Source organism: Corvus hawaiiensis, chromosome 1 (assembly GCF_020740725.1).
Source record: "Corvus hawaiiensis isolate bCorHaw1 chromosome 1, bCorHaw1.pri.cur, whole genome shotgun sequence".
Classification (NCBI taxonomy): Eukaryota; Metazoa; Chordata; class Aves; order Passeriformes; family Corvidae; genus Corvus; species Corvus hawaiiensis.
Window position 1 is genome coordinate 34633914 of NC_063213.1, and position 25711 is coordinate 34659624.

The 25711-nt window shown below is 43.2% G+C and overlaps 2 protein-coding genes across 11 annotated transcripts in view; one reads left to right on the forward strand and one right to left on the reverse strand.

Annotated features, from left to right (window-relative positions):
* Positions 1–525: 525 nt before the first annotated feature.
* CTNNB1 (catenin beta 1) lies at positions 526–22541 on the forward strand. Of its 3 annotated transcripts, XM_048299818.1 has the most exons (17): positions 532–784; positions 3898–3977; positions 14075–14135; positions 14597–14824; positions 14964–15217; positions 15308–15546; positions 15632–15833; positions 16169–16313; positions 16796–16899; positions 16991–17329; positions 17580–17738; positions 18635–18754; positions 18906–19056; positions 19146–19267; positions 20442–20502; positions 21258–21478; positions 21768–22541. In XM_048299818.1, the coding sequence occupies exons 3-16, from the start codon at positions 14123–14125 to the stop codon at positions 21464–21466; spliced, it is 2346 nt and encodes a 781-aa protein (XP_048155775.1). In that variant the 5' UTR covers positions 532–784; positions 3898–3977; positions 14075–14122; the 3' UTR covers positions 21467–21478; positions 21768–22541. The 3 variants fall into 3 exon arrangements, with proteins under 3 accessions (XP_048155784.1, XP_048155775.1, XP_048155771.1); XM_048299814.1 differs by lacking the exon at positions 3898–3977; XM_048299827.1 differs by lacking the exons at positions 3898–3977; positions 21258–21478 and having other exon boundaries at positions 526–784.
* Positions 22542–23768: 1227 nt separating this feature from the next.
* Positions 23769–25711, reverse strand: part of ULK4 (unc-51 like kinase 4) — a 224149-nt gene continuing 222206 nt past the window's right edge. For all 8 annotated transcript variants that reach the window (XM_048299801.1, XM_048299764.1, XM_048299787.1 and 5 more), the window contains one exon: positions 23769–24404. In XM_048299801.1, the coding sequence (XP_048155758.1) occupies positions 24320–24404 (85 nt within the window). In that variant the 3' untranslated portion in view covers positions 23769–24319. The remainder of the gene's footprint in view (positions 24405–25711) is intronic.

Genomic DNA, 25711 nt, shown 5'->3' on the forward strand with positions numbered 1-25711 from the left:
CGCTACAGTTGGTGCCGTGCGTTAAAAGAAAAAAAAAATTAAAAACAAAAATTAAAATCGCCAGGCAACGAAACTCCAAATTAAACAGGATGGGAAGTAGGAGGGAGAGAGTCACAATCGCCTTTTGCCCCCTCCCTCCCCCCCCCCGCTCCCCTTCTCAAAGCGGGACTCCGGCTGATCCCTTCAGTTGCATCCCCTCCCCCGCCGCCTCTACACCCCTCAGGGCACCAACTTCGTCCCTAGACCGGGAGCTCGGATCCTTCTTTCCCACCTCCGCAATAAGGTATCTCCACCAGGCTCCCCCCGCCCCGGCCAGCCCTGCCCAGCCCTGCCCTGCCCAGCTCGGCCCAGCCTTCCCTGGGCTCGTGCCGCTTCTCCGCTCCCTGTCTCCCTCCGCCCTGGGAGCGGGGCACTATTTCTCCTCCTCCCTCTGCCTGCCCTGAGCGCCCGGCGCCTGTGGAATGCCGCGCGCGGGGCCCGGCCGCGGCGGCAGGATACACAGCCGGGCCCGCCGCTCGCTATAAGAACCTCCTTGTGAGCGACGCCATTTTAAGACTCTCGCTCGGTTCGGTGCTGGGAGCAGCGGCGGCGCTCGGGGGACACAAACACCGCCGCCCCGTACGGTCGCCACCCGGGAGCCAGCGGCGGGGGCACCGCCGTGAGAGAGGAGGAGGAGGCGGGGGGACAAGGAAGGAAAGACGGACCGGACCGGGATCGCCTGGGCAGCAACAGCAGCAGCCGCCGCCGGAGCCCGGGGGGACCCTGCGCTCTCCCTTCCTGCAACGTTAGTGCCGCTTTCTCCGGCGGGAACTTGGGGCAAACCCGCGCCGGCCCCCCCCGCGGCCGTGAGGGGGTCCAGGGTGTGCCCGGCGGGAAGGACGGGGCTGGGGGAGGGGGGGAGCGGGGGTGGGAGAGAGGTGGGGGAGCAGGAAAGGAAGAGAGAGAGAGGGCTCTTGTTTTTGGGAGGTCTGGACAGCTGCGTGGCTGCAGGAGCGGCAGCTGCAGCTCCCGAGGTGTCTCTTGGGAAGCTCGTCCTGGGGCGAGGGGGTGGCTGCTCTGGTCTGCGGGAGAAGGCGAGTCCCTGCGCCCGGCTCTGCTCTCGTTTGCAGCAGAACCCGGAGTACTTTAATGACCCTTTATTTTTTTTTTTTTAAAGGTTCTCCCTCCCTCCCTTCCCCTTCCCTTTTTTAGGGGAGTACTAACTCGCCGGTGGGCTGCAGATCCCCTTTGGCGATAGGAGGGGGAAGAGAGCAGGGTACGGGTTTATTTGTACCGAATATAATTAATCACGGTCACTGCAGTCAGCGGGAGATAACTAATCTGTTGCCTTGTGGGGTTTCGGTCTTAGTGGCATTGCTATTTGCTGGAGAGGTTATGCTGCTGCTGCTGGGTGTCACCGAAATGAAGCTTCCCCGGAGCTGGGAGCAATCAAATTAAGTTTTTTAACATCCACCCTACCAGAGTCTTGTAGGGAATGACTGGGCTCCGGGCGGTGTGGCGGCTCCCAAGCTGCAAGGGGAAGCGCCCGCTGCTTCCCGTGGCCGGCTGGGGGGACCACGGTGGCTCCAGCCTCCCAAAGTAACGCGTTCCTGAGGTGTGGGAATCAACTTGCGGTTACTCCCAGAACTACCTAGGGCACTTATTTCTCATTCCTCTAGGAACAGGGGCTCCAGGTGTGTTGTTTTGTGGTTTGTTGTTTGTTTAAGAAAACAAAGCTTAGTTCATCTCTGTTGTGCGTGATTAGCTACTCCTAGAGCAGCAAGTTTTCTTAAATTTAGCAAAACCTTGAATTCTTCCCTAGGTAAAACTCAATGTAGGACGTTGGTAGTTTCTTTTTGTATCTCTTCCACAAAACGTTCTCTGAAGATTATCCCTTCTGGAAAGAAAGGACAGACTGTGTGAAGGTACCGTGGGCAACTTGTGACTTTAGGAATAGCGGTGTTGATCTTTGTAATCAGCTACTTCTTGATCTCTTTCTCATGGAGCAGCCATTGTTCTGACACTCTGTTATATTCCAGACATCTGTGGTCCTCCCATCCCCCAAAGTATGCAAGTGGTGAATGGAAAGAGGCTGGGCTGGTATGCTGAGGTCGAGGGACGGAAATCAAGGAGGGGTTTTAGTAAAACAGGATCTTTATGTGCTGAGACTACAGTAAAGGCAAAGACAAGAAAACTAGCTGAAGGAGGATCAGGGTTTTCTTGATACTAAGTTCAGACACACCAGAGAGCAACTTTCCAGTTATGATTTTGCTTCTGAATGACATAAAGGTACTACTGCAAGGCTCCAAAAAAAAGCCTAAGTGGCAAAACTTACTGGTGTGTATTGGCCCAAGTTATAATGTGAATTTCAGTACCTAACAGTCCAGGAACCTAATGTTGATCTTGCACTTTTGATAAAAAGATGCTGACAGCTGCAGGTATCTGACGACTGTGTCATTTGTCTAATGGCTGGTACTATTGCAAATGAAGCTGCTTAGGTATTCAGGCAAGAGTTTGAGACTCTCTAAATTCAGCTGCTAGTACAAAGTCATACTGAGTGTCTCACTGTTCTGGGGTTGTTCTAAAGAAAAGTCGTATTTGCTCATCTATTAGTTCAGGTATTTTCTGTTTAGGTATAAACTGATATCCAGGGGAATGTTCACTTTGGTGTATATAGCAGATCATTTCCCAAGATCTAGGGGTGAAATAAGTAAAAACACCTTGTTGGAAAGGACAGTGCCATGCACGACAGCTTCTAGAAGCGAGGATTTAATACGAAGTAAAACTTGATAGGAAAAAATCAGTTCTTCAAATGCTGTGTTACAGCCTTATCAACACAAGCTTCCTTTTTCTTGCCTATGCTATAAATAGGCTGGGCTCTTTGCATGGTGTGTGTCTACTATGGACACCAGCATTTTGCTCTGTGGTGTGTCAGTGACTGGCTTGTGAAACCTGGTTGCCCTTCAGACAAAATGATTTCTTTGTGAAGCAGATGTCCGTCTGTCATGGCTCTGCATCTGAACTAGCATCCTGAAATACTGTGTTCTGAAGAGTTGAACTTGAGGTTTTGAGGATGTTAAGGCAAGAAGTTAGTACTAGCACTGTTCTGATTTTGCAGTATTTTCAGGGGTAGAAAGGGAAGAGGCAGGAATGGAGCAGAAAATACAGCTATTGGAGGCTTCTGTCTCAGAAACTGAAGTCTGAATGTGCAGTCTGAAACTTCTGGATAAGGATGTTTCTGCAAAGTATTGTCTAGTAGGCAGACTAGTGTGCAAATACAGCAGTAATCAAAATCACTTACATTAATTCATAGTTAAACTGGTAATGCAGGGGTTGTGGTGATCATGCGGTTACCTGCAGCAAAACTTGTTCTGTGACTGTGGTAGCCTGTATACTATGGCAGGAAAATCAGGACTGACCTTACTTATCTTAAACATCATACTTCACAAAGCCTGATAAAACCTGTGAGAAACTGTGCAGGCAGCTGTGACTTGTTCCTGGGTTCTCACAACGTGCACTTGCAAGCTCTGAGCCCAGTGGCTTGCTGGGTGACTGGGTGGGAACCTAGAAATGGCAAACTCCTTGGCAGTAAGTATTGTGTGTGACTCTTCTTGTCTCTTTAGATAAAATTATTATCCTGGCATGGCAATATTTCTGATTTTCCAGTTAAGCACCGATTGAATTGGCTAGACTTGCCATCATAAGGCAGCCTGACAGTGGTTAACTTTTAATATCCATTTCTGGCACTTGATTCCAAGGTAAAACTTGCTGTAGTCTGTGATCAGGCTTTAGCCCAGGAAGGTAAAGTGTTAAACTGTGCTGGCACTGTGTAGCCTGTGCTGCTTCTCATGAGAAGAAAGGAGCCAGAAAAGTTGTTTAGTTTTTTGGCATTTTGTTCTTTTCTTTTTTCACTGACAGGTAACTTCAAGTGCAAGGGAGAGAACTAGTGGAAGTCTAATTCTGGCATTTCTGTCTGTGTGGAACACCAAATAGATGAGGTGAGCAGGTGATACATACCTGTAGCTCAGCCTGACCTCATGAATGTGTTAACTCTGATGTGAAAACAAATGCATGCTATGCTTTTGTTGCCTTGGCAAGTATGGGTGCAAATGTTGCTTTACAGAAGAACTTTTTGTTCATGTTCCAAGTTGACTTTAGGAAACAATGTACATTGGCTGGATTAGTGTTGCAGAAGTGAAGTGCTTGCTCTGTTACTTAATACTAAATTAACTCTGGAACCATGTTTGAGGACTGACTTAGAAGGTTGAAAGAGTTAATCTCGTATTCTATGTTGCTGCATTTAAAAAACAGTATGAGCTAGCTGGATTTTGCTGGAGTTGGCAGATGCACCGTGTGCACTGTACATGTATTTGCTGGAACCAGCATTTCTGGGCTGACTTACTGTGCTAAATAGACTTGTATAAATTGGAGAACTTTGCCAACTCTGCAGCAACTGTAGCAAGTAGTGCTGTATTGTCCTGGCAACAATTCAGGTGCCCTCCAGTGGCCAGAAATCTTAACATCCTAAAGGTGCTAATAAATGCAGCTGCCTTGTCAGTTTGCCTTAATTAAGAGTGAGTTGAAGAAACATCTTTTAGTGTCAGACTTCATTAGCACGTCTGTTGTTTAAACAGTCCTTTTTGGAGTGTTGGTGTGCCTTATTGTAAATACATAGTTATTCTGGCAGACAAGCAAAGACAGCCACTTTCAGATTCATAAGTATTTCATTAGTGTCAGTGTAATTATGACTAATCACTCTGGTTTCTTAAACTGTGGAGATTAATGTTTAACATCCAAGTTCAGGGCTGGCTATGTGGTTGCAGTCTAAGAAGAAACTGGATTATGGTAGATACTTCCTGGTTTGGAAGAGAGATGTTTGCTAAGTTGTTCCTGTATTGGTGTGAAAATGGGCGTTTCAAGTTATGAACAAACAGGAGGGAAAGGTACTTCTGTAACCGTGTCTTTTGTTAGTGATGCACATGGTTGTGTTAAATGACTGCAGAACCATTGTCTTTTTGACACACAAAACTGTGTGGGCAGGGAAACTTGAGGGCTGGCAGTGGTTTTGTTCCTGAACTTTGAGTGTTAAATGTGGTATAATACTTGTCTGAATTATCATAGGTTGCCTCTAAATGATCACAATGGCAACTGTTTTTTTTTTTTTTTTGTATGTGACTAGGTAAGGCTAAAGAATAAATTTTGATCCTGTCTACTGCCAGCTCTACTACAGTCATCTTACTCAGTGATAAGTATGGGCACATGGACCAAAAGCAGTAAACCAGTGCGTATTTATTACGTGAGTCCTGCTGGCAGACTAAACCTTGGATAGAAACAAAAGCAAGGAAGATGGGAGTACGTATAGTGTAGATAGCTGTGTCCCACAAGTAAAATGCAGGAGCTCTCTAAGCTGTGATAATAAAACTGCTCTTAATGTTTTGCCCAGCCATGAGGATACTCAAACTTAGTGAATGCTGCACAAAGCCCTAGTGGGAAATGTGTGCCAGTGACCCAAAGATCTCAAATCCACTGCTGAACAGAAGTGACTTAGTAACTGTTCTGAGGTTACTTGCTTGTGGTGCTGGTGCTTAGTTGGTCAAAACAATTAAGACATATGAGTAATTGGGTTGATAATCTTGTTATGAACTTAATGTAAGTTCATAAACGTGAAACTGTCATACCAGTCCTTTAATACTGAGCTACAAACTGCTGTCAAGGGATTGATATGTACATTATGTGAGGAAGTTCATTACTTTTGTTCTCAAGCTGGATGTGTAGCACCAGAGTTGTAGTTGAAGCAGTTTTCATGTCATAACGTTTAAAATTATCATCAACTCCTATCTTGGACAGTCAGGAGGATACTTAGGTACTTAAGATCTATCTTGCCAGTTAATAAAGTAAAAGTTTTTGCTAGTGCTATGGTATGCTTGCGCATGAAAAGCTCTCTTAAATCATTACTTTCAAACATGACCTGATAATTTGTCAACTTGAACACAGCAGCTGCTTATAGCTCTTAGAAATGACCAGAAATTTCTAGAAAGGACAAATAAATACCTAGGGCAGAAAGTGTTTTGTTTGCAGATCTTGTTAGAATCTGCTGGTATAGTTGCCCATGATTTTGAATGTAAAGGATTGTGTTGACAGATCTCTTGTAACTCTTGAATGTTCTCTAGGTAAAGAGCAAAATAACTGTGCTGTGGATCTAAACACTTAATTTCTGAAGTGACAAGATCCAGTGCTGTGAGATTTCAGCTCCTGCAGTATAAGTATGATTTTAATTAAGAGTGTGTGACTATGTGAAGAGGTGCTTTTTTTACACTTTTACTCAGCCATGTGCCTCTGGCCAGCATCAAACAAATTATGTAGGGCACTGCTGATAAGAAATTATAGTGGTAGGTAACTGCTACCAAATGCATTTGGACATATCCATGTGTCCCATCAGTCTGTAATTTCTACCAAAGTTTCTCTAGAATGTCTGTCCTAAAGAGTGAAGTACTGTCCATCTCCTTTCTTTCAAAAGGAGAACCTTTACATGATATTGCCAGCTTCATTTTTGGGGAGGCTTCCTAGCAGGTTCTACAGTTTCAAAGTTCATCTTTTAGAATGATAGTGCAGGTTGGTGCCAGGATGATCTTTTATTTCTTTTTTAGTAACTTTCCTGATGTGCTTGTTCTGAGTTCTCTTCAAGGTTCTCATAATTTTGTACATTAGTTATCTGATGTATTTGTTGGCTGACAGTGGCTCTCAGACCAATGTTAGCTCTTGCTTTAGTGAGAATTCTAATGGGTTGTTTTTAAAAGGGTGCTTAAACCTTAGTACCTGTGAAGACTCTGAATTGCACAAGCTGTTAGTGCCTTCATACTGTGTTAGTTGCTTGGAGCACAGCATGGACGGGGCTGCATCTGGAAGAGACCCATCTGCCAGTGAAATCTCCAACCCCCACTTCTGATACCCTTTGTTACCTGAACTGTCAGTCAGTGCAAAGCTGCTCTTCAGCAATTGATTAAAACTACCCACGTTCTGGGTGGCTTTCTGTACTTTAGGTGAGCAAAATGAAATGTGGCTCTTGCTACACTTATGTTATAGTCTCAGCTGCACTTGAAACTTAGGAGTTGTTGAACATTACAAGCTGGGTAGGAAGTATGGCTCCTTACTACCCTGCTTTCCCTTTTAGGAGGAAGGGTAAGGTAAAACAGGTGAGTGTCCTGTCATATCAGAACACTCTGTAGTGCTCCAGAAGTGAAATGTGGCAGATTGGAACCTTACAGCTGTCATAAAGTTCTTGTGGCCCCTTTTCCTCCTCTGCCACATTTGCTTAAGACTGTATTGACTCAAAAACAAGCCTCATGTTTTTTGGAACTTGCAACCCAAGTCTTTTCCTTCACTAGACATTTTTTGAGGAATATGTTCTCTTTTTAAATACTGCTAGCCAAGTGTTTAAGTCAAGATTAGTAGACTGCCTGCATTTCAGTGCCATCAAGGAGTTGTAATCAACTTGGAGAAGTCTAGCAAGAAAGAAATATTTATATATTGTTTGCTTTAGCCAATAGGCACATGAATAGAAACCCTGCTCTGTACTCTTGGTCTTAGATTGCTGAGAACTGAAAATAAAGAGGCAACACGTTATTTTGCAAGTGGCGTCAAGAAAAAAACCCTTACAAAAGATAGTGTAGGGAGGTTCGTCCGCCTTTGTTGAAGAAGGGAATTTTTAGATAATTTCTAAGGCAGAAGACAAAGGCTGAGAAGCCAGAACAATTGATGTAATAGCAATCTGGGATGCCTGAAGGAAAAAGGAAATAATGAATTGAAAATAAAGCAGCAAAGAAGAGTGGCTGAAATAGAGGTAACTTGCAGTGAGTTTTGGCAGATCTGCACCCCTCTCCCACTTTAAATCTGTGGATTATCTGAGCTAGTTTGTTGCCTCTTTCAGCATGTATTAAAGATATTTAAGGCTTGGAAATTGGAACCTTTTAACCATTGAGGTCAGTAAAGCAGATATTCAGATTTCTTAATTTCCTGAAATTTGTTAGGAAAAACAAACCTTAGACTTTCAGTCTTAATAATAAGAGAATTTAAAGACCGTTTTAACATTACTATTGTAAATTCTGGGTTCAGAGTCAAATTTACTATGATCTGGTTAGCTAAATCTAAGATAGAATGTATTGCTGTTTGGAAGGCATCTTCTAACTTTCTGCAGGCATCAGTAGAATCTCTTGTCTGAAGTGTTCCTGCTTGGATAAATTTGAGCTGGAGGGATTACACAGGACACTGAGCTCATCACTGGAGAGAGGAGAAATACTTCACTAAGCAAGAACAGCATAGTGGTTGGAGGGAAGGATGCTAGCTAAGCAAATGTTGCTTGAGGAAACAACCAGAGCAATTTTGCCACAAGTTAAAAGTTTATAAATGAGTCTGTTCTGTTGCAGTCCAGGATCAGTAAGATGGATTTCAGTGTGGGCCCATGCTGTGGCATTCAGATCAAGATTACTGGTAGCTCTTAGTTTTCAGTGGAACTACTGAAATAGTTTAAGTTACTACTTGGCACAACAGTTAAATATAGTAATATTACTTCATCTCTTGCCATGGCACTTCTTCTGAGGTAGTAGTGAAGGCTATAAATGAATGTTTCTACTGTGTAACCCCCAAAAAAGTAGAAAAGTTTTAAAGCTGTGAAAACCTATGGATATTTTTCCTTTTTAGAGGAAAAAGACTGCATGGTTTGACTTGTTGCCTTTTGGTGTTCCATACTAAGTTTCTTCCACTGGGTTAAGATGTCATAAGTCACCTGAAGACATTTTTACCCACTATTAAAAATCACCCTGTTAAAACCAGAAGGAAGCCTGACATTAATATAAAATACATTAAGTTTTATACTCTGGTTCCTAGTATTGATAATAAGGTAAGCCTTAATTTTGCTATCTCTAAAACCATCCAAGTAGTACCTTGCTTTGTTTAATGTGATAATATGCAGCCCATAACCATTATTCAAGAGCCACTTTTCAGTGAGTTTCATAGTAGCTTTGGTGCATTAAAGTCCTTAAAGCACTGATGTGCAGAAGTCAGTATTGGTGGGTGACTAATTTCCCAGTAATCAAGGCCTTCTAATACTTGCATATAACTAACTTCAGAATAATCTACACTCACTGTATGTAGCTATTTCTTTTAGAGGGGACAAAGTGGCTGAGGACTGCAAATGCTAATGCTGGAAACAGAATATGGGAATGCTCCTCAGTATTTGTTTACTGGATATGGGAATGTATTTCAGGAAATGTGTTGTTTGTACTCCTCTCTGGTATCTTTGTACAAGGAAAATAAATTTTTTAAAAAATGTGATCTTCAGAGTGAAATATGAGCACATTCTGTACCTATTTTCAAAAAGAAGTATCTTCTGTTCATTTTTTACAAAAAATTCTAAACCCCAGCTGTCATTCCTACCACAAGCTCCTAACATTCCTTAAAACACACAACACCAAAACTATCCTTCCAGGACTTTTTAGCAGTCTTACAGAAGCATGTGGTACATGAAGGACTTCCAAAATTACCTCCAAAGGTACTTTAACCAGAGCTCAGTAAAGCCAGATAAAAATTCTCAGTTTTCTTTAGAACCTGCAGGGGATATGGGAGGAGAGAACTTAATCCACATTTGGATAAGGAATAATTAGAAGTTTACCACAGTTTGGATCATGTCTTCACAAGACTAAGATCAATAGAACTAGGTCTGTCTGTTGCAAGAGCTTGTATCTGGGGCTTTGGTTAGACCAAAAATTGCTTAGAGACAGTTCAGCCACTCTTGCCTAAAGTGCCTTTATACCATGAAAGCTTTTTTCCTGATGTTTCCACTGTCAGTATTGTCATACTTGGATGATTCCTCCTCCCCCACATTTTGTTTTCTAGAAAACAGGCGAACAACTTCCAGGGGAAGATTAAAAAGGGTTGTTTTGTTGTGATTTGTTTTTTAATTCCTTAATTGGATGTATTTTCCAAATTCCCAACTTGAAAACTAAGGTTAATTAGGAAGCTTCTGCTACATTAAGAACTGAAAACATAAGGACTTGGGTCACAGAAATGAGTGCTCTCCAATGTTATTAGCAGTGGACCTGCTGTTGCCTGTATATTTTGGCTGTGGATTTTTATAAAGAAGATATACAGGTAACAGGCAGGCAGCTAAGACCAGTTACAAAATCAGACCCAAAGAATGCTTTCACTAACACCTTGGGAATGGTTGGAATAACTTCAGAGCACTTGGAGAAAAACTATTTTCCAGTACAGGTACTTCTCTTCACTTGTGTGTAGATGATACACATTTTTAATTGCTGTTAACTGTCAGAAGATGAAGATGATGTGCCTGTTCTATGTAACAAATGTGTCATTCAGAGCTGGTGGGTAGTTTAAAGATGCAGTTGCTTGGCCTGTCCTAGATAAGACAGAAATGTAGAAGAGGAAAACATGGTCAGTAGGTGTGTTTGTGTGCAGTAACTCATGGTGTTTGGATGGATCAGTCTGGATTTCTCCTGCATGTTTTAGTAACATACTACTCTCACACAAAGGATTTATGGCAGACTTGCAAACTTTGACTTGCTTTATAAAGGTGGCAGGGATCGGGAGGGAACTGCTTATCAGATCAGGTGTAATTTGAGTCACTCTTACTGAAGAGAATTGTTCAGGTTTGAGAACTACTGTAGGCTTGTTGATTTTCTTGGCATATGCGGAACTATTGTCCAAAATCAGAAATTTAATATCTAATAAAAATACATGATCAGAAATAATACATTATACTTCTTACATTCCTTTTGAAAATCAAGAAATTTGAATTGTCTTCTGTAATAATTTGAAATTATTAGCCTCATGTGCCTTCTAAGCTTGCAGAACCATTTTTCCCAGATTTTTAGACTGGGACAGATGCCATGCAATATAGCCTAGTGCAACATCTTGAATTGCTCTTCACATGAGTTTTTTTAATACATAGTCTAAAAAGCTCCAACCTCCATTTAAACACAAAACTGGTGATGCTTGCTAAGCAAGTAGATAACTCTCATAGGTCAGGAGGAGATTTTTGAGAAGTGAAGAGTCCTATAACTCCTTGTAGTACAACCATGTGAACCATATAACATGATATTTACCAAATTCCAATTTCCTAGTATCTTCTAGTCTTCAAAAACAGCAAAACTTGCAGAAGCTTGCTGTTATGCTGAAGTTTGTTTGTAAAGTATGCTGAGGACTTCTGTCTCTTCCTGATGGCTGAGATGTGTTTGGCTGACCTTGTACTGATCCAGTTTGTCAGGAAAATGAGCAGCACAGATGTTTGTACCTAAGCCTGGTGGTGTCGCTCCCTTTGTAGGTGTGTTGGTTAACCTTGACAGTGACAAACAGGAAGACAAAGTCAGCAGCTTGCCTGGACTCAGCTTACCCCCTGTTGAAATTAGAAGAGAATGTGAAGGAAAAGATGAGAGAATGTTTAAGTGCAGAAAACCTAAAATCAAACCCTGGCTACTTTTGTTTGGCAGTTAGTTTGGACTTCGAGGATTAAACCCAATTCCCCATGTAAATAATAATAAAAAAAAGCTACCAGGAATTGCTGGGGGGCTACAGGTGTATGAAGTGCAGATCGGGATGTTGGAACTTGCAGATGGAGTTAGCAGGCTGATCTAGGGTCAGCATTCCAAAGACTGAATGTCTGACTGGTAATGTATTTCTGAACACATAGTATTTCTTCATTGCTGTTTTGTAGATGTTTGTCAGTGTTATTTTGGAATAGTGCTGCAGTTCAGTGGCTACTCTGGTCTGTTGGATTTTACCTAATGGTAGAGCTGCTCTTCTGATCTCTTCAGGTTGCTGAAATGGAAACAGCAATTTCAGAGTGCAGGTGCTATAAGCCAGTTGCCTTCACTGGTGCAGAATTCAACGGTGGAGAAAATTTTAAGTGTTCCCAAGCCCCTTACTGCAAATAGGAATCTCAGGTGGTAGTAAATGTCTCAAAGCATAGTCACTGCTCTTAACATACTGGTAGATGAACCAGTTGACTTCAAAACTAGTTTGGTGATCCTTTTTTTAGCATAGTCCTGATGGGAGGAGATGGCAAAGTTATGATAAAAATAGATCTTTTTTGTGCTAAGCATATTGAAAACTTCTTATGGCAGCTAGAATATGCCAAATTTTTTATTGGCAGTGTCACATTTCACTTAGAGTGAGGACTACAGGGAGCAAGGATACAAATTTTACTGTTAGTGCTATTCCCTTCTTTCTGTTTGGAAGGTGTTAGTGGAATTCGCAGTGTAATGCAGAAGACCTGCAGAGAACTATCAAGCTTCTGTATAGGCACTTCCTCAGCTTAGCTACTCATTAGAATTTTTTAATCAATGGTGAACTGACAGCATGATTTAAGCTTTTCCTTCCACTTGCCACTGCTACTCTCAAACGCCTAACAGTATGGAAGAATCCAGTGGTAAGGGAGGGACTGTCTGTTGTCAGCACATCCTCTATGCACATTGTCAAGGACAGACTCTGAGTTGACCTGTCTCTTCCATGCTGTGGAGTAGGACCAGTTTAGAGTTTCCAGCTGCACAGCAGGATGCTTTTATTGTATGTTGTGTAATGTCTTATATCAGCTTAATGCTGCTTATCTGCTGCAGATGCAGATCTACTGTCTATTTTAAAAGAGCCAGGGAACGGTTGCTGCCAAAAGTGGGAGTGCAGAGTCAGGACAAACAGCACTGGCATTTGTAAAGCAAAGCAACAAGATTGCTTGGGGTGTTGGAGTATCTTGCAGCTGGCTCAGAGTCAGTGAAATACAAGTTTGTGCCACCTATCCAGTGAGACTTTTTAACTGCAGGCCTGTCCTCTGTTTAATTATGATTTTCAAAAAAGTACTCCTGAAGGAAACTTAAACTGGGAAATCTGCCTTTACACAAATACAGCGTCAGGTGGACTTTGTTCTCCTGGTGCAGCACTGCAGACCTGTCCTTTCAGGGATTAGTGCCTTGCCTTTACTTCATTGTGCCGGAATGTTTTGGTCGGCACAGCTCTAACACCTAATGATGGCACATTGAAAGCTGATTGTTGCAAGAGATGGTTTTGCTCCCTGCACAAGCTACCACTATGAATGTTTCTGCTTGGCTGGCTCCCAGAATAGGCTGTCACCAGCTCTGTCTGTGCTGGAAACAGTGTGGGACTGTGGGACAGAGGGGGGAAGGGGAGCAAATGAAATAAAAGTGACCCATTCTGGAGCTGTAGCCTCAAATTTCTCTTTCTGGGTTAGTGAAGAGACAGCTACAGATTTATGGTACAAATACTATCATACTGCTTGGTGATATCAATTGGAGGTGCATACTGAAAATTTGGATAGGTCATTTGATCATATTTCAGCCTCCTGCCCCCAATTATCTTGACTTTCTGTGCAAAAAATAAAAATTAGTTTGGTGGATCAATGTGTGTGCAACTGAAGGACAGGTTTGTTTTTTTGTTTTTTTTTTTTATAAAGCTGGTTCAATTTTTAGTTTTAACTTCAAGGAAGAGCTTTGTGTAGGAAGAAACCTTTATTCTTATGGTACAGGAAGGGAGTAAACTAGGAGGTTACAATTACAATTCTTTAGGTACTCTTTGTGCCACTGAAATAATAGCAGCTTGCCTTACATGGTCATTTCAGCTTTCCCCATGAAAATTCAGTCGTAGCCCTGTATCAAACAGTTTTTCTAGTATCTTCTAAGTAGTTAATCTTTGAGAGAAATGAGGAAGTCTGACATTTAGCCATTGTCTTTGTGGCATTTCCAAACTCTGGAATTTAATGTCTGGACTTCATCTTAAGCAAAGATAGAGGAGTAAAAAATTAGCTCTGTCATGGTCAGCCTTCAATTCTTGTTCTCTTGCAGCTCTAAGAGAATATCTTACGTATAACCTGACAGAAGAAGTCTGGGTGATACATCATGTTCTTATGCATGTCTGTCCATGGGGCTTTACTAATTAGCATTTGAGTATACTCACTGTAGTAATGAAATGGCAAGATGTGCCAAGCCTTAGTTTGCAATTCTAGTGTTCTTAATGTGAAATCCTGTCTTACTAGTATGATTAGTGTCTAATAAGTTCTAACCTTGCTCTTTTTTAGGATCTCTGAAAGGGCGCAGGAAAGAGTTCTGGGAGCATAACAAGGAACATGGCAACTCAAGGTACATAATGCGTTGCAATTTCTGTTACTAGAATCTAGAAGACTCCTTATTCCTTTTTTTTTAACTTTTCAAAGTCACTTGGATTGAATAACATCTGCTATATTAGAGTAATTAATAGTTTACACTGGAAATCAAACCTTCAGACAAGTTTCTTGTAAGCATTTTGGGTCCCTTAAGTACCGTCAAGTACATAACCACGGCATGTGGAAAAGGGAACCTTTAAGCAGTAGGTCAGGACAGCCACAATAGCAGTGATTGTTCTGCCTGTTCCTCAGGTTTACATGTCTGCACTGGTTCAGTGTAAAGCCTCAGTTTAAAATTGCTGCTCACTTGCAGTGCTGGGTTGAGGTAGTTGTTTATAACAATTCATTTTAATTTAAAATCTGTGTCATCTCTAGTAGGATTAATACATGCTGGAGTAATTGAACTAAACTTAATTGTTCACCAATGGTTTTTTACAGCTGACTTGATGGAGCTGGATATGGCAATGGAGCCAGACAGAAAAGCAGCAGTCAGTCATTGGCAACAGCAGTCATATCTGGACTCTGGTATCCATTCTGGTGCCACAACAACTGCTCCCTCCTTGAGTGGCAAGGGAAATCCTGAAGAAGAAGATGTGGACACAACACAAGTGCTGTACGAGTGGGAGCAGGGGTTCTCTCAGTCCTTCACCCAGGAGCAAGTTGCAGGTAAGGCCTTTCCTATTACACCGGTTTGCTTGGACATGCAGTTCAACAATACAGAAACCTAACAACACAGTTATTGCCAATCTGGATGATGAGCTTTTTATTCCTAGTCTGAGGTTACTATGACTTGCTTTGTTTTCAGATATTGATGGCCAGTATGCAATGACTAGAGCTCAGAGGGTGCGTGCAGCTATGTTCCCTGAAACACTGGATGAAGGAATGCAAATCCCATCCACGCAGTTTGATGCAGCTCATCCAACTAATGTGCAGCGCCTGGCTGAGCCATCCCAGATGTTAAAACATGCTGTTGTTAATTTGATAAACTACCAAGATGATGCTGAACTTGCAACTCGTGCAATCCCAGAACTGACCAAACTGTTGAACGATGAGGACCAGGTAAGTGTTTTCTTTGCCTGGGTAAAGCTTGCTTTTGGAGCATCTTCAATGGCCTTAAAACTAAAAGCTTTATTCAAACACTTGTGTTAGGTGGTGGTGAACAAGGCTGCAGTTATGGTTCATCAGCTGTCCAAAAAGGAAGCGTCCCGCCATGCCATTATGAGATCTCCTCAGATGGTGTCTGCCATTGTACGTACCATGCAAAACACAAACGACGTGGAGACAGCCCGGTGTACTGCAGGGACGCTACACAACCTCTCACATCACCGTGAAGGCTTGCTGGCAATCTTCAAATCAGGAGGCATCCCTGCTTTGGTTAAAATGCTGGGGTATGTGCACTACTGAGGCAGTACTTGTGTTTTGCAGTTGGGTGTGCTAGGAGCCAGGTGCTCATGAGGATTTTCCCTTCTTTAGGTCCCCGGTGGACTCTGTGCTGTTCTATGCCATTACAACTCTTCACAATCTCCTGTTACATCAGGAAGGAGCCAAGATGGCTGTCCGTCTCGCTGGTGGGCTGCAGAAAATGGTGGCTTTGCTCAACAAGACAAATGTCAAATTCTTGGCCATCACAACAGACTGCCTTCAGATTTTAGCATATGGCAATCAAGAAAGTAAGGTAGGTGCCTTTGATGCTGAAGTACTTAAAATGAGCAAGCATGTAATGAATGGCCCGACAGTTCTTGTGTACTGACCTCCTGACTCTGAATCTCCAGCCATGTGCCACTGGCTTTTGCCAGTCCTGACCTTGCAAAAGGGGAGGGATACAGGAATTATCTTGCAGAAATGCTGCTGTGCTTCTAGGGAGAATTTAAGAACTTAAGAGTCCACATAAGCAGATGGGAATGTTTTTTTTAGGGAGCTGTAACCATGAGGGGTGTAAGCCAGCAACATTTACTACCTGCTGACGTGCGTAGGAAGTGACAGACAAATATTATTTTTGCTGTCTTTCAGCTGATTATTCTGGCAAGTGGTGGACCCCAGGCTTTAGTAAACATAATGAGGACCTATACTTACGAGAAACTATTGTGGACCACAAGTAGGGTGCTGAAGGTGTTGTCAGTCTGCTCCAGCAACAAACCTGCTATTGTTGAGGCTGGTAAGTACATTGTACTCATGCTAACTTAAACATCTACGTAGTACTTTGGGATCAATTCATTCCACCAAGAACAGAAATTGCCAGCATGAAAAAATGAACTCGGGTTGGTCCTTAAGTCCATAACCAGGTTTGGAAGCCTTTTGTATACAGAAGTATAAAAAGATGGCTGTTTTAAGTAACTCCACTGTGTTGTTAACTGGGTGGCATTAGTGGCTGAGTGTTGTCAGGATGCATCCCTGAGAACATGCACACATTTAAAAGGCCCAGTGTCACATAGGGAATTTCAAGGGCTTATTATTTTCCTATGTGAAGAAGGGCTAGGGCCCAGCCATATTGTGATATTAACAGCAAGAAGGATCCAAAAGCTTGTGAGATTTTGCACTCAGACTTTAAGGAAGAGAAGGATCTCACTGCTCACAAGATGAGCATCAGAATACAGTGTCGAATCTGAGTAATGGTGTCAAATCTGTACCATCTTCCAGGTGGGATGCAAGCTTTGGGGCTCCACCTCACAGATCCAAGCCAGCGTCTTGTCCAGAACTGTCTCTGGACTCTGAGAAATCTGTCAGATGCTGCAACAAAGCAGGTAAAGGGCTCTTCTGAGGCTCTTCTGTTGACTTCAAAAGTCAATATAGTGGAAGAGAAGACTTAACTTTTTCTTCCCTCTTTTTCTGCAGGAGGGCATGGAAGGCCTTCTAGGAACTCTAGTTCAGCTTTTAGGATCAGATGATATTAATGTTGTGACTTGTGCTGCTGGCATCCTTTCTAACCTTACCTGCAACAACTACAAGAACAAGATGATGGTGTGCCAGGTTGGTGGCATCGAGGCTCTTGTGCGCACAGTTCTCCGGGCTGGAGACAGGGAAGACATCACGGAACCCGCAATCTGTGCGCTCCGTCACCTCACCAGCAGACACCAAGAAGCAGAGATGGCTCAAAATGCAGTTCGCCTCCATTATGGACTCCCAGTGGTGGTAAAGCTGTTGCATCCACCCTCACACTGGCCTTTGATCAAGGTAAATGATTAAAAGCTGCCAGAGCAGAAACTGAAAACTGTTGTTTTTTAAAATGCAACTTTAAAAGTGAAAAATACTTTGTTTCCAAGGTGTTGGGGGTGCAGTTTGTCTGATGGAGAAGTTGCTTCAGTTGAGCAACTTCATGTTTTTTCTTAGAGATTTAAACATTTGAGATGAACTGATTAAAAAAAGTCACTAACAGTAAGCACTCCCCTCGTGCTCTCATTCCCCACCTGTTCCTTACCTGCAGGCTACTGTTGGCTTGATCCGCAACCTGGCTCTGTGTCCTGCAAACCATGCCCCGCTGCGTGAACAAGGTGCTATTCCAAGGCTAGTGCAGTTGCTGGTTAGAGCACACCAGGATACCCAGCGACGCACTTCCATGGGTGGGACACAACAGCAGTTTGTGGTAAGTGCCCTCTCCTGGCACTGCATCTCTAAAAGTTCTCTCCAACTCCTCGTTTGTCAGTGCACCTCAGCCCAGCAGTGCTTGGGCTAAAGAACTGTCGTCTTATTTGCTCTAGTTCATGTTATTCTCTGTGTGCATATAGCTCTGTCTTGGCAGACCTGAGATTTTTCTTAAATAAATAAGAATGCCAAAACTTTGGTTCTTATTTTAATAAGAACCTCTTGAGCATTTAATTCTGAACGTTATAGCTCACAGAAATACTGGTACTGCCTTACAAGTAATTCTCTACCAAGAAATGAGAGCTCCCTTATCCTTCTCAGAAGAATAGGTTTAAGAATGCTATCACATCTTACTGCATATTTGCAAGGGTGCTGTAGAAGTATTGAGAAGTTGTGCAGGCTCCATACTCATTACCTGTTCAGGTCAGTGTGACAAGATCAGTCTCAATTTGATTATTTTTATCCTGTTAAACACATTAACAAAGGGGAAGTTTGCTTAGCACAGCAAATGGAAGCAGCATCTACTAGTACAGGCTGTAGTTAATTTGTGCAGAGGCAGGAAGGGTCCTCTTTGTTACTGGCAACTGCTTTTTCCAGCTCAGTAACTGCCAGGCTAATGCAGGTTATAGAAAGAGATGGTGTTACCAGAGGTGAAGTTCATAATAACAACCACTGAGGTGTTCCACTGAGATGTGTCACATACTGAATTTGGGTGGGTAAACTGGGCTGACTCCCAGCAGGGGTTTGAAGGCCAGCACTTGGTGGGGAAGGGGGTATGTGCAGGGGACAGGTTTGGTTGATTAGCTGAAACTGCTGATTGAGTTTTTGACAGTCACTTAAGAACTTGAGAGCACACAGTATCTCAAATTCAGAAACGCCTTTTCTCTCCATAACTAGGAGGGTGTGCGTATGGAAGAAATCGTCGAGGGTTGCACTGGAGCCCTGCACATTCTTGCACGTGATGTTCATAATCGAATCGTAATCAGGGGTCTAAATACCATTCCACTATTTGTGCAGGTAAGTAAGAGCTCAAGACAGCACTGTAGTACATATTAGGAAAAGAAGCAAAATAGCTCTTGCACTTTCTGGATAGAACTGCTAAGTCAGAGTGTGCTGAAGAGCTCGTTTCAAGTGGAGGAGCTAAAGAACCCTCGTGTTTTGGTTGCAGTTGTTGTACTCTCCCATCGAGAATATCCAGAGAGTAGCTGCTGGTGTGCTTTGTGAACTGGCTCAAGACAAGGAGGCAGCTGAAGCAATCGAAGCTGAAGGTGCAACTGCTCCTTTAACAGAACTGCTTCATTCTAGGAATGAGGGTGTTGGTAAGTGAACTTAAGGCCGGTTTCATACTTGTGTTAGAAGAGCTGATAGAAGTCTTGACCTCTACTAAAATCACTCTTCCTTTGGGCAGCAACCTACGCAGCTGCAGTGCTGTTCAGAATGTCTGAGGACAAACCACAGGACTATAAGAAGCGACTTTCGGTTGAATTGACAAGCTCCCTGTTCCGGACCGAGCCAATGGCTTGGAATGAGGTGGGTTCTGTCTTCTGTGTTAACAGTTCCCTGGGGAGATCTCGCTTCTATGTCCTTCCTTCTTCCACCAGAGAAGTGTAAATGCCATCAGTGATACAGGCCCAGCTTTACATAGCTTTGTGGTGGCTGTACCTTCTTTACTCTCTCTCTGAGTTCAGGGGCAGCAAACCTGCAGTAAGTAGCCTTCAAGCTGCTTTTTCCCTGGCAGAGAGGAAGAGTCTGTTCTCTGCTGCTGCTGAAGTGTGTAAAGCTCATTATGTTTGCTAGTGTGCAAAGCTGTATATAAGAACTTTGTACTTTTCTGTGTTGCTTGTCAAAACCTAATGAACTCTGGGTGCAAAAATAGAAACACGAGTGATATGAGGGAAGCATAAATATAAAATGTATCTTGTGAGGCTTCTATCAAGCCAACAATGCAGGATTAGTAGTCTTGGGCTGGAAATGCAACCTTTCTGAGAACTGAGATTTCAGACTTGAATATGTTTGCAGACTCATTATCACACATGGCCTTTTTTTCATGTTTAAGGGGCTACACAGTGAATTGAGACTGAAGTCAATCTGTGTGCATGGGATACAGGGAAGGCTTCACTAATTCTTTGTCTTCCCACAAATTCTTAAGATTTAGGAGCCTAGCTTGTCTTATCTTGTAGGTATCTACTCCATAAAGGGCAGTAGCCTTTGATTTGTAGTATTTCAGTGCTTACTTTTCTGTTTTCCTAAAATCTGTATCTACCACGAGAATGTGCGGGGGGGGGGGGGGGGGGGGGGGAGCTAAAATGCAGTATCTCTTTGAGATTGGAGTTAGGCAGTTGCTCTGCAGGCAGGCAGTTACTTCTGTGATTGAACAAATGGGAGAGGTTCCTTTAAAAGCTTTGTTGCTGGCTTGGGAATATCTGACTTGCAGGATCTGGACAGGTGTACCTGAGAAGTGTTCCTAGACCTACCCCATCTTTTTCATTCCCAGACAGAACCCTCTTTCCAGTGATCTGTGGAATTGCATGTTGGATGCAGATACTTAGCTAAAAAGGCATTTTATGTTGGCTGCAGTGCTCACTGCAGAGGAGTTGTTCAAAGGGATCTGGGGCAAGCTTCACAACTTTTTAAACTCACAATTACAGTGCTGGGCAAAAGACCTGATGTTAAATCTGTTTTGTAATTCTTTGTGTGCACATAGACAGCGGATCTCGGACTGGATATTGGTGCCCAGGGAGAGCCTCTTGGATACCGCCCAGATGGTATGTGTCTTCTGTTCCTGTTGACTAAACTTTAAACTGGATGAAGTCAAGTCATAGATTTTAAAGGAGAACTGCAAATGAGTGAAGAGTGAATTTACTCTTCAGCAAGGTATTGCAAACTGACAGGCAGATGGGGAACGGCCAGTTCAAATAACCAGTTTCTGCAGCACCACTGGCAGCACTGAAATGGGAGCTGTATGAACATGCAAAACCAGTGTCTCTTGTCTGAGTCCTGTGGGAACACCTCCTGCTGAGCTGTTGTTTCCACAAATCTTTTACATTCCTTACAAATGGACTTGACAATTCCAACAGTGCAGTTTTTCTTTAAAACAACAAAGCTGGTATTGAATGCGTTAGTCTGTAAGTGTCTATAGATTTGAACGCAAGCCTATCCCTAAGGATTCTGAGCTATTTTTGACTAGTCTTTCAGAAGCAAGTCTACAGTCTTGGAGCCTGGTTTTGCTGCAGTATTGTTGAATTTTAGTAGTGTTGATTGTGCAGACTAATGGCTTGGCTGGAATCTGCTCGTGCTTCTGACTGCAGTGTGCTTTGTCTGCAGAATCCTACTGGAAGGCTGTTCCGAACAATGGAATAGCCGTTAAGGGCAGGCACCAGATTGTGTTGAACTTGGCTGAACTAGAAAACAATTAGATGGCTACACGATCTCCTCACACACTGATACTTGCAGCTTCTGATGCATCTAACATCTGTTAACATTATGCTTTTTTTCCCTCTGCCACCTTTAACTTTCTTAGATCCTAGCTACCGTTCTTTCCACTCTGGCGGATACGGTCAGGATGCCTTGGGTATGGACCCTATGATGGAACATGAAATGGGTGGCCACCACCCTGGTGCTGACTACCCAGTTGATGGTCTGCCAGATCTTGGCCATGCCCAGGATCTTATGGATGGGCTGCCTCCAGGTGACAGTAATCAGTTGGCCTGGTTCGATACTGACCTGTAAATCATCCTTTAGGTAAGAAGCTCCAACCTTGAATTTAAAAACAAAACAAAAAGAGAAAAACAGCTGACTGGACTGAGGACTTGGTTGGCAGGGAGGGATTGGCTCAATTGGGTCCCAGTGTGCCAGAATAATGAATAAATGCTCTGGAAACACACAATCAGCACACTCCAAACTGACTTCTGCTGTGAAGTGTGGAAGTAATTAACTGTAATGTCTTGTGCACCGGCTTCATGCAGTCTTTGTGTTACAACAGCCCTTTACAACTCGGGAGCACTGACACCTGTGTTTTTTCTCTTTGCAGCTGTATCATCTGAGTGAACTTGCATTGATTGGCCTGTAGAGTTGCTGAGAGGGCTCGAGGGGTGGGCTAGTATCTCAGAAAGTGCCTGACACACTAACCAAGCTGAGTTTCCTATGGGAACAATTGAAGTAAACTTTTTGTTCTGGTCCTTTTTGGTCGAGGAGTAATAATACAAATGGATTTTGGGAGTGATTCAAGAAATGAAGAATGCACAAGAATGAATTGCAAGATGGAATTTATCAAACCCTAGCCTTGCTTGTTAAAAATTTATTATTTTTTTTAAATCTCTGTAATGGTACTGACCTTGCTTGCTTTGGAAGTAGCCTTTCTTTTTGCAGTAATTGTTGTTAGTTTTTTTTAAAGTCTCTCGTAGTATTAAGTTATAGTGAATATGCTACAGCAGTTTCTAATTTTTAAGGATTGAGTAAAGGTGTAGAACACTAATTCATAATCGCTCTAACTGTATTCTGAATAAAGTGTAACATTGTGTAGCCTTTTTGTATAAAAAACTAGACAAATAGAAATGGTCCAATTAGTTTCCTTTTTAATATGCTTAAAATAAGCAGGTGGATCTATTTCATGTTTTTGATCAAAAACTTTATCTGGGATATGTCTGGGTAGGGGCCAGTAAGAACTGTTTATTTGGAACCTTGTATTGGACAGTTTACCAGTTGCCTTTTATCCCAAAGTTATTGTAGCCTGCTGTGACACAGATGCTTCATGAGAAAAATGCAGTTATAAAATGGTTCAAAATTAAAGTAAACTTTTAATTCACTCTGTGTCAAATTATTTCAGATCACAAAGTATATTTGTGTGTTAAGAAATAGCCCTGGATTTTTGCACAGCCACTTTAGTGTGGGGGGAGTGAAGAATAATTTACCTCTTTGATCCCACTATGGCACAGTTCCCCTTCCTAGCCTGGAGCTTTCTTGCTGCAGGCCTCTGAGGCACCATCTTTCCCTGCTTTGCTTTGGCAGGTTCCTCAGCATGCGGCAGGGTCTAGCCAGATGTGAGGCAACTCCACTGTGTGCTAGGCCTGCCAGCCCCAGAGCTCTTCTGGGCTTCAAAAAGGACCAACAGCTTCTTGCCTCAGCTCCCCTCAGCGGTGCCCCATCACTAAGGGTGGGTGAAAAGATCAGCAGGTTCAATGGCTCAAAGCCTTTTTCACGTGTCCTTAGTGTTCAGACCTGGGTGGAAGTGGGCTTCCCTTAGGCAGCATCTGTGTGACTGGAAGGGGACAAAGTGGTTCTGAGACTGCTGGCTCAGCCACAGACTGCACATCTGCACTGTGCAGCTGTCACCAGCTCTGTGGGAGCAACACTCTCGGCACTTCCACTCCAGGCAGCAGTTTGCCAGCAGATCAGAGCAGGCCTTGGCTGTACAGACTCCTGGCTCAAGATGCTGAAAGCGACCGCAGCAGCCTGCTTCCCCTTCCACTGCAGAGGGAAAGGTCTCACCCAAGGAATTCAGCTTTGTTCCTCTCGCCACACTCAGCTGCTTGACTTGTACTATGAAACACTAGACCAAATAAGAGCCAGCACTCAACTCTTCCCTGTTTCTAGTAACTCCAGCTGTTAAGCTATGCAATTTGATATTTGAAGTAATGTAATAAAACACACAAGGTGAAATCTGTTTACCTGGGGCTGTTTGCTTGCTTCCACAGACTCCAGGTACCAGGGCTGTCTGAGAGGGGTGTAGCAGCAGCTCTCATAGGCACCTGTGCTTGGTGAGTGCAGCAAGAACATGGAGTTGCTGCACTGACAGATGCCAACCACAGCACATGCAGAGAAGAATTCAACTCTTCACACACTCTGGGATCTGCAAGCTCTAGAGGACCCTTTCTGGGGTACTGGCTTTTACTGGGGCTTTGGCAAACTGCCAGGGTCATCATCACACCTCTTCTCAAAGAGCCGTAGCCAGGAGCGTTGGCAGCTGAGAACAACACCTGTGCAGCTTAAGCCGTGCAGTGCTAGGCAAAGGAGGGGCACGCAAAAGGCTGCTGAGCAGAAACTTGGGTACCATCTATCATCCTTACATGCCACATACTCATAGCCTCTGTGTGATCACAGTGGTTGGGTACTGGTTGCTTGAGGTGAACAATATTGTCTGTCTTGATAAAAAGGTATTTTCTAGTGCCAGTCACAAGCCTGAGGTGACTCCTTAAGATGAACAGCCGAGGCAGTCACCTGCTCCAAAAGATAAATGAGCATTTCTAACAGCAGCTTGAAACACTTTATATTGTGAAGTAACTCTACTATTTATTTAATTTACACTTTCAAGCTATCAAATACTTGAGCTACATCATGTAATGCCAGCAAGGCAAAGTAGTAACCAAGAATTCATCCTTACAGGGGTTTAAAAAACAAACCACCACCCCCTCTGATCCCAAACCAGCTTCCCTCCCTTCCTGAGCCAGCCCAAATTCTGCATATGCTGCAGCTCAGATTGCTAAATGAGTTACATCTGCTCAGCTCATGAGGGTGTTCCTGCAGGACTGAAGTGATGAGCAGGTTACACAACCTGCATGTTTCCAAAGGCTGGTCAAAAATGGTTCACTTGGGAGTCTTGATATTTTCATGTCCCAGTGTTCTCAGAATTTCAAATGCCAAGGAAGCAACAGCAATGTCAGCGTGAGAGCTAGGAATTAAAACCAGTAACATCTATTAGACATCCTCAGGAGAAAAAAATGTTTTGTTCAAATTCCACATTTGCCTTTATCTATGCTGGAAAACTCTGAGTAGCCATTAACTGCACTCTCTACCTGCTTTTTGTTAAGCAGTAACGTAACCAGTGATTCTGCCCTGTAGCCACTCGTGTAGAAATGAATTTGAGCTCAAACTCCCAGTAACTGCTACCTCACTCAACCTCCTCTGTAAAAGAAAGCAGATAGAATTTATCATACACCCCGTGACTCCACACACACACACTTCCAGCTTGACAGAAAGATGTATTTTCACACACACAGCCCTCTGCCTGCAGCACTGCTCTGCACAGGCAGGCACTGCCACTGCAGGTGTTGCCCACCTCCTGCAAGGAGGAGCGACAGCCCCTCCAACCACGGTGCTGCACGGGGGCCCTTTGCTTCCTCGCCTAAGGTTTTATTACATATTTTTTGCCTATTTTTTTCTTCTGGAAACACATTTTTTTCTAGCATTGGAACAGAGGCTCTAACACATTACTGGTAGTCCACAGAATCAAGTATTTTTAGTTTCTTTATGGACTCCCATCCCTCATCTCTAGCTTAGAAAGGATACCAGCAGACCCATCTGCAACTTCCTTGACTGCTGCTAATGACGATACCTACCAGTACTCCACAGTTTGGGGAATGCAGAGCTAACCAGAAAATCCAAATGATCAGTTCACACTACATAAGCCAATGACTTAATAATCAGCAATTTAAATCAGATAATTCAGTTATCTGAAACAAATTCATCTTAGCAACTGTCTTCATTGAAAAATAAATGTCCATGATCCCATATTTTAAAGCATGGATTTGATTCCAGGTGGTCACTGAGCAAAATGGGTTGGTCATGTCACTCTTTAAAGTGCCTGTTCCAACAAGCTCAGGAAGCATCACAGAGAGAGAGTTTGGCAATCCATGGCTGCTACACAGCAGCAGGGGAGCACCAAAAGCAGCTTTCAATCCAAACAGTGCCCTTCTCCTGGCACGTGACTGCTCGGCTGGAACCCCGGTTCTGACACATAGGAAGAGGGAGAGATTAGAAACCTGTCTGTAAGAAATGAGCAAAGCAAAATCACTCCTCAAGCAATTCAAACCAGTGGTAATATGTGGGTGGAAGGGCCTGGGAGTTTAGACTACCCCGAGGATGGCTTAGATCCAGGTCTCAGCTGTAGCCGCCTCTAAACCATTTCCGGTTCTGCAGGAGATACAGAGAGGCTCCTTAACCAGGTTCAAAGCACAGGTGAGGAGACCAAGTTTATTA

What these genes read in the sequence shown, in the direction of transcription:
- CTNNB1 (XM_048299818.1), top strand. An exon ending in CACACTGGCCTTTGATCAAG is followed by an intron (nt 17,330 to 17,579) that starts GTAAATGATTAA and finishes CCTTACCTGCAG; the next exon opens with GCTACTGTTGGCTTGATCCG. An exon ending in TCTTGGATACCGCCCAGATG is followed by an intron (nt 20,503 to 21,257) that starts GTATGTGTCTTC and finishes TAACTTTCTTAG; the next exon opens with ATCCTAGCTACCGTTCTTTC.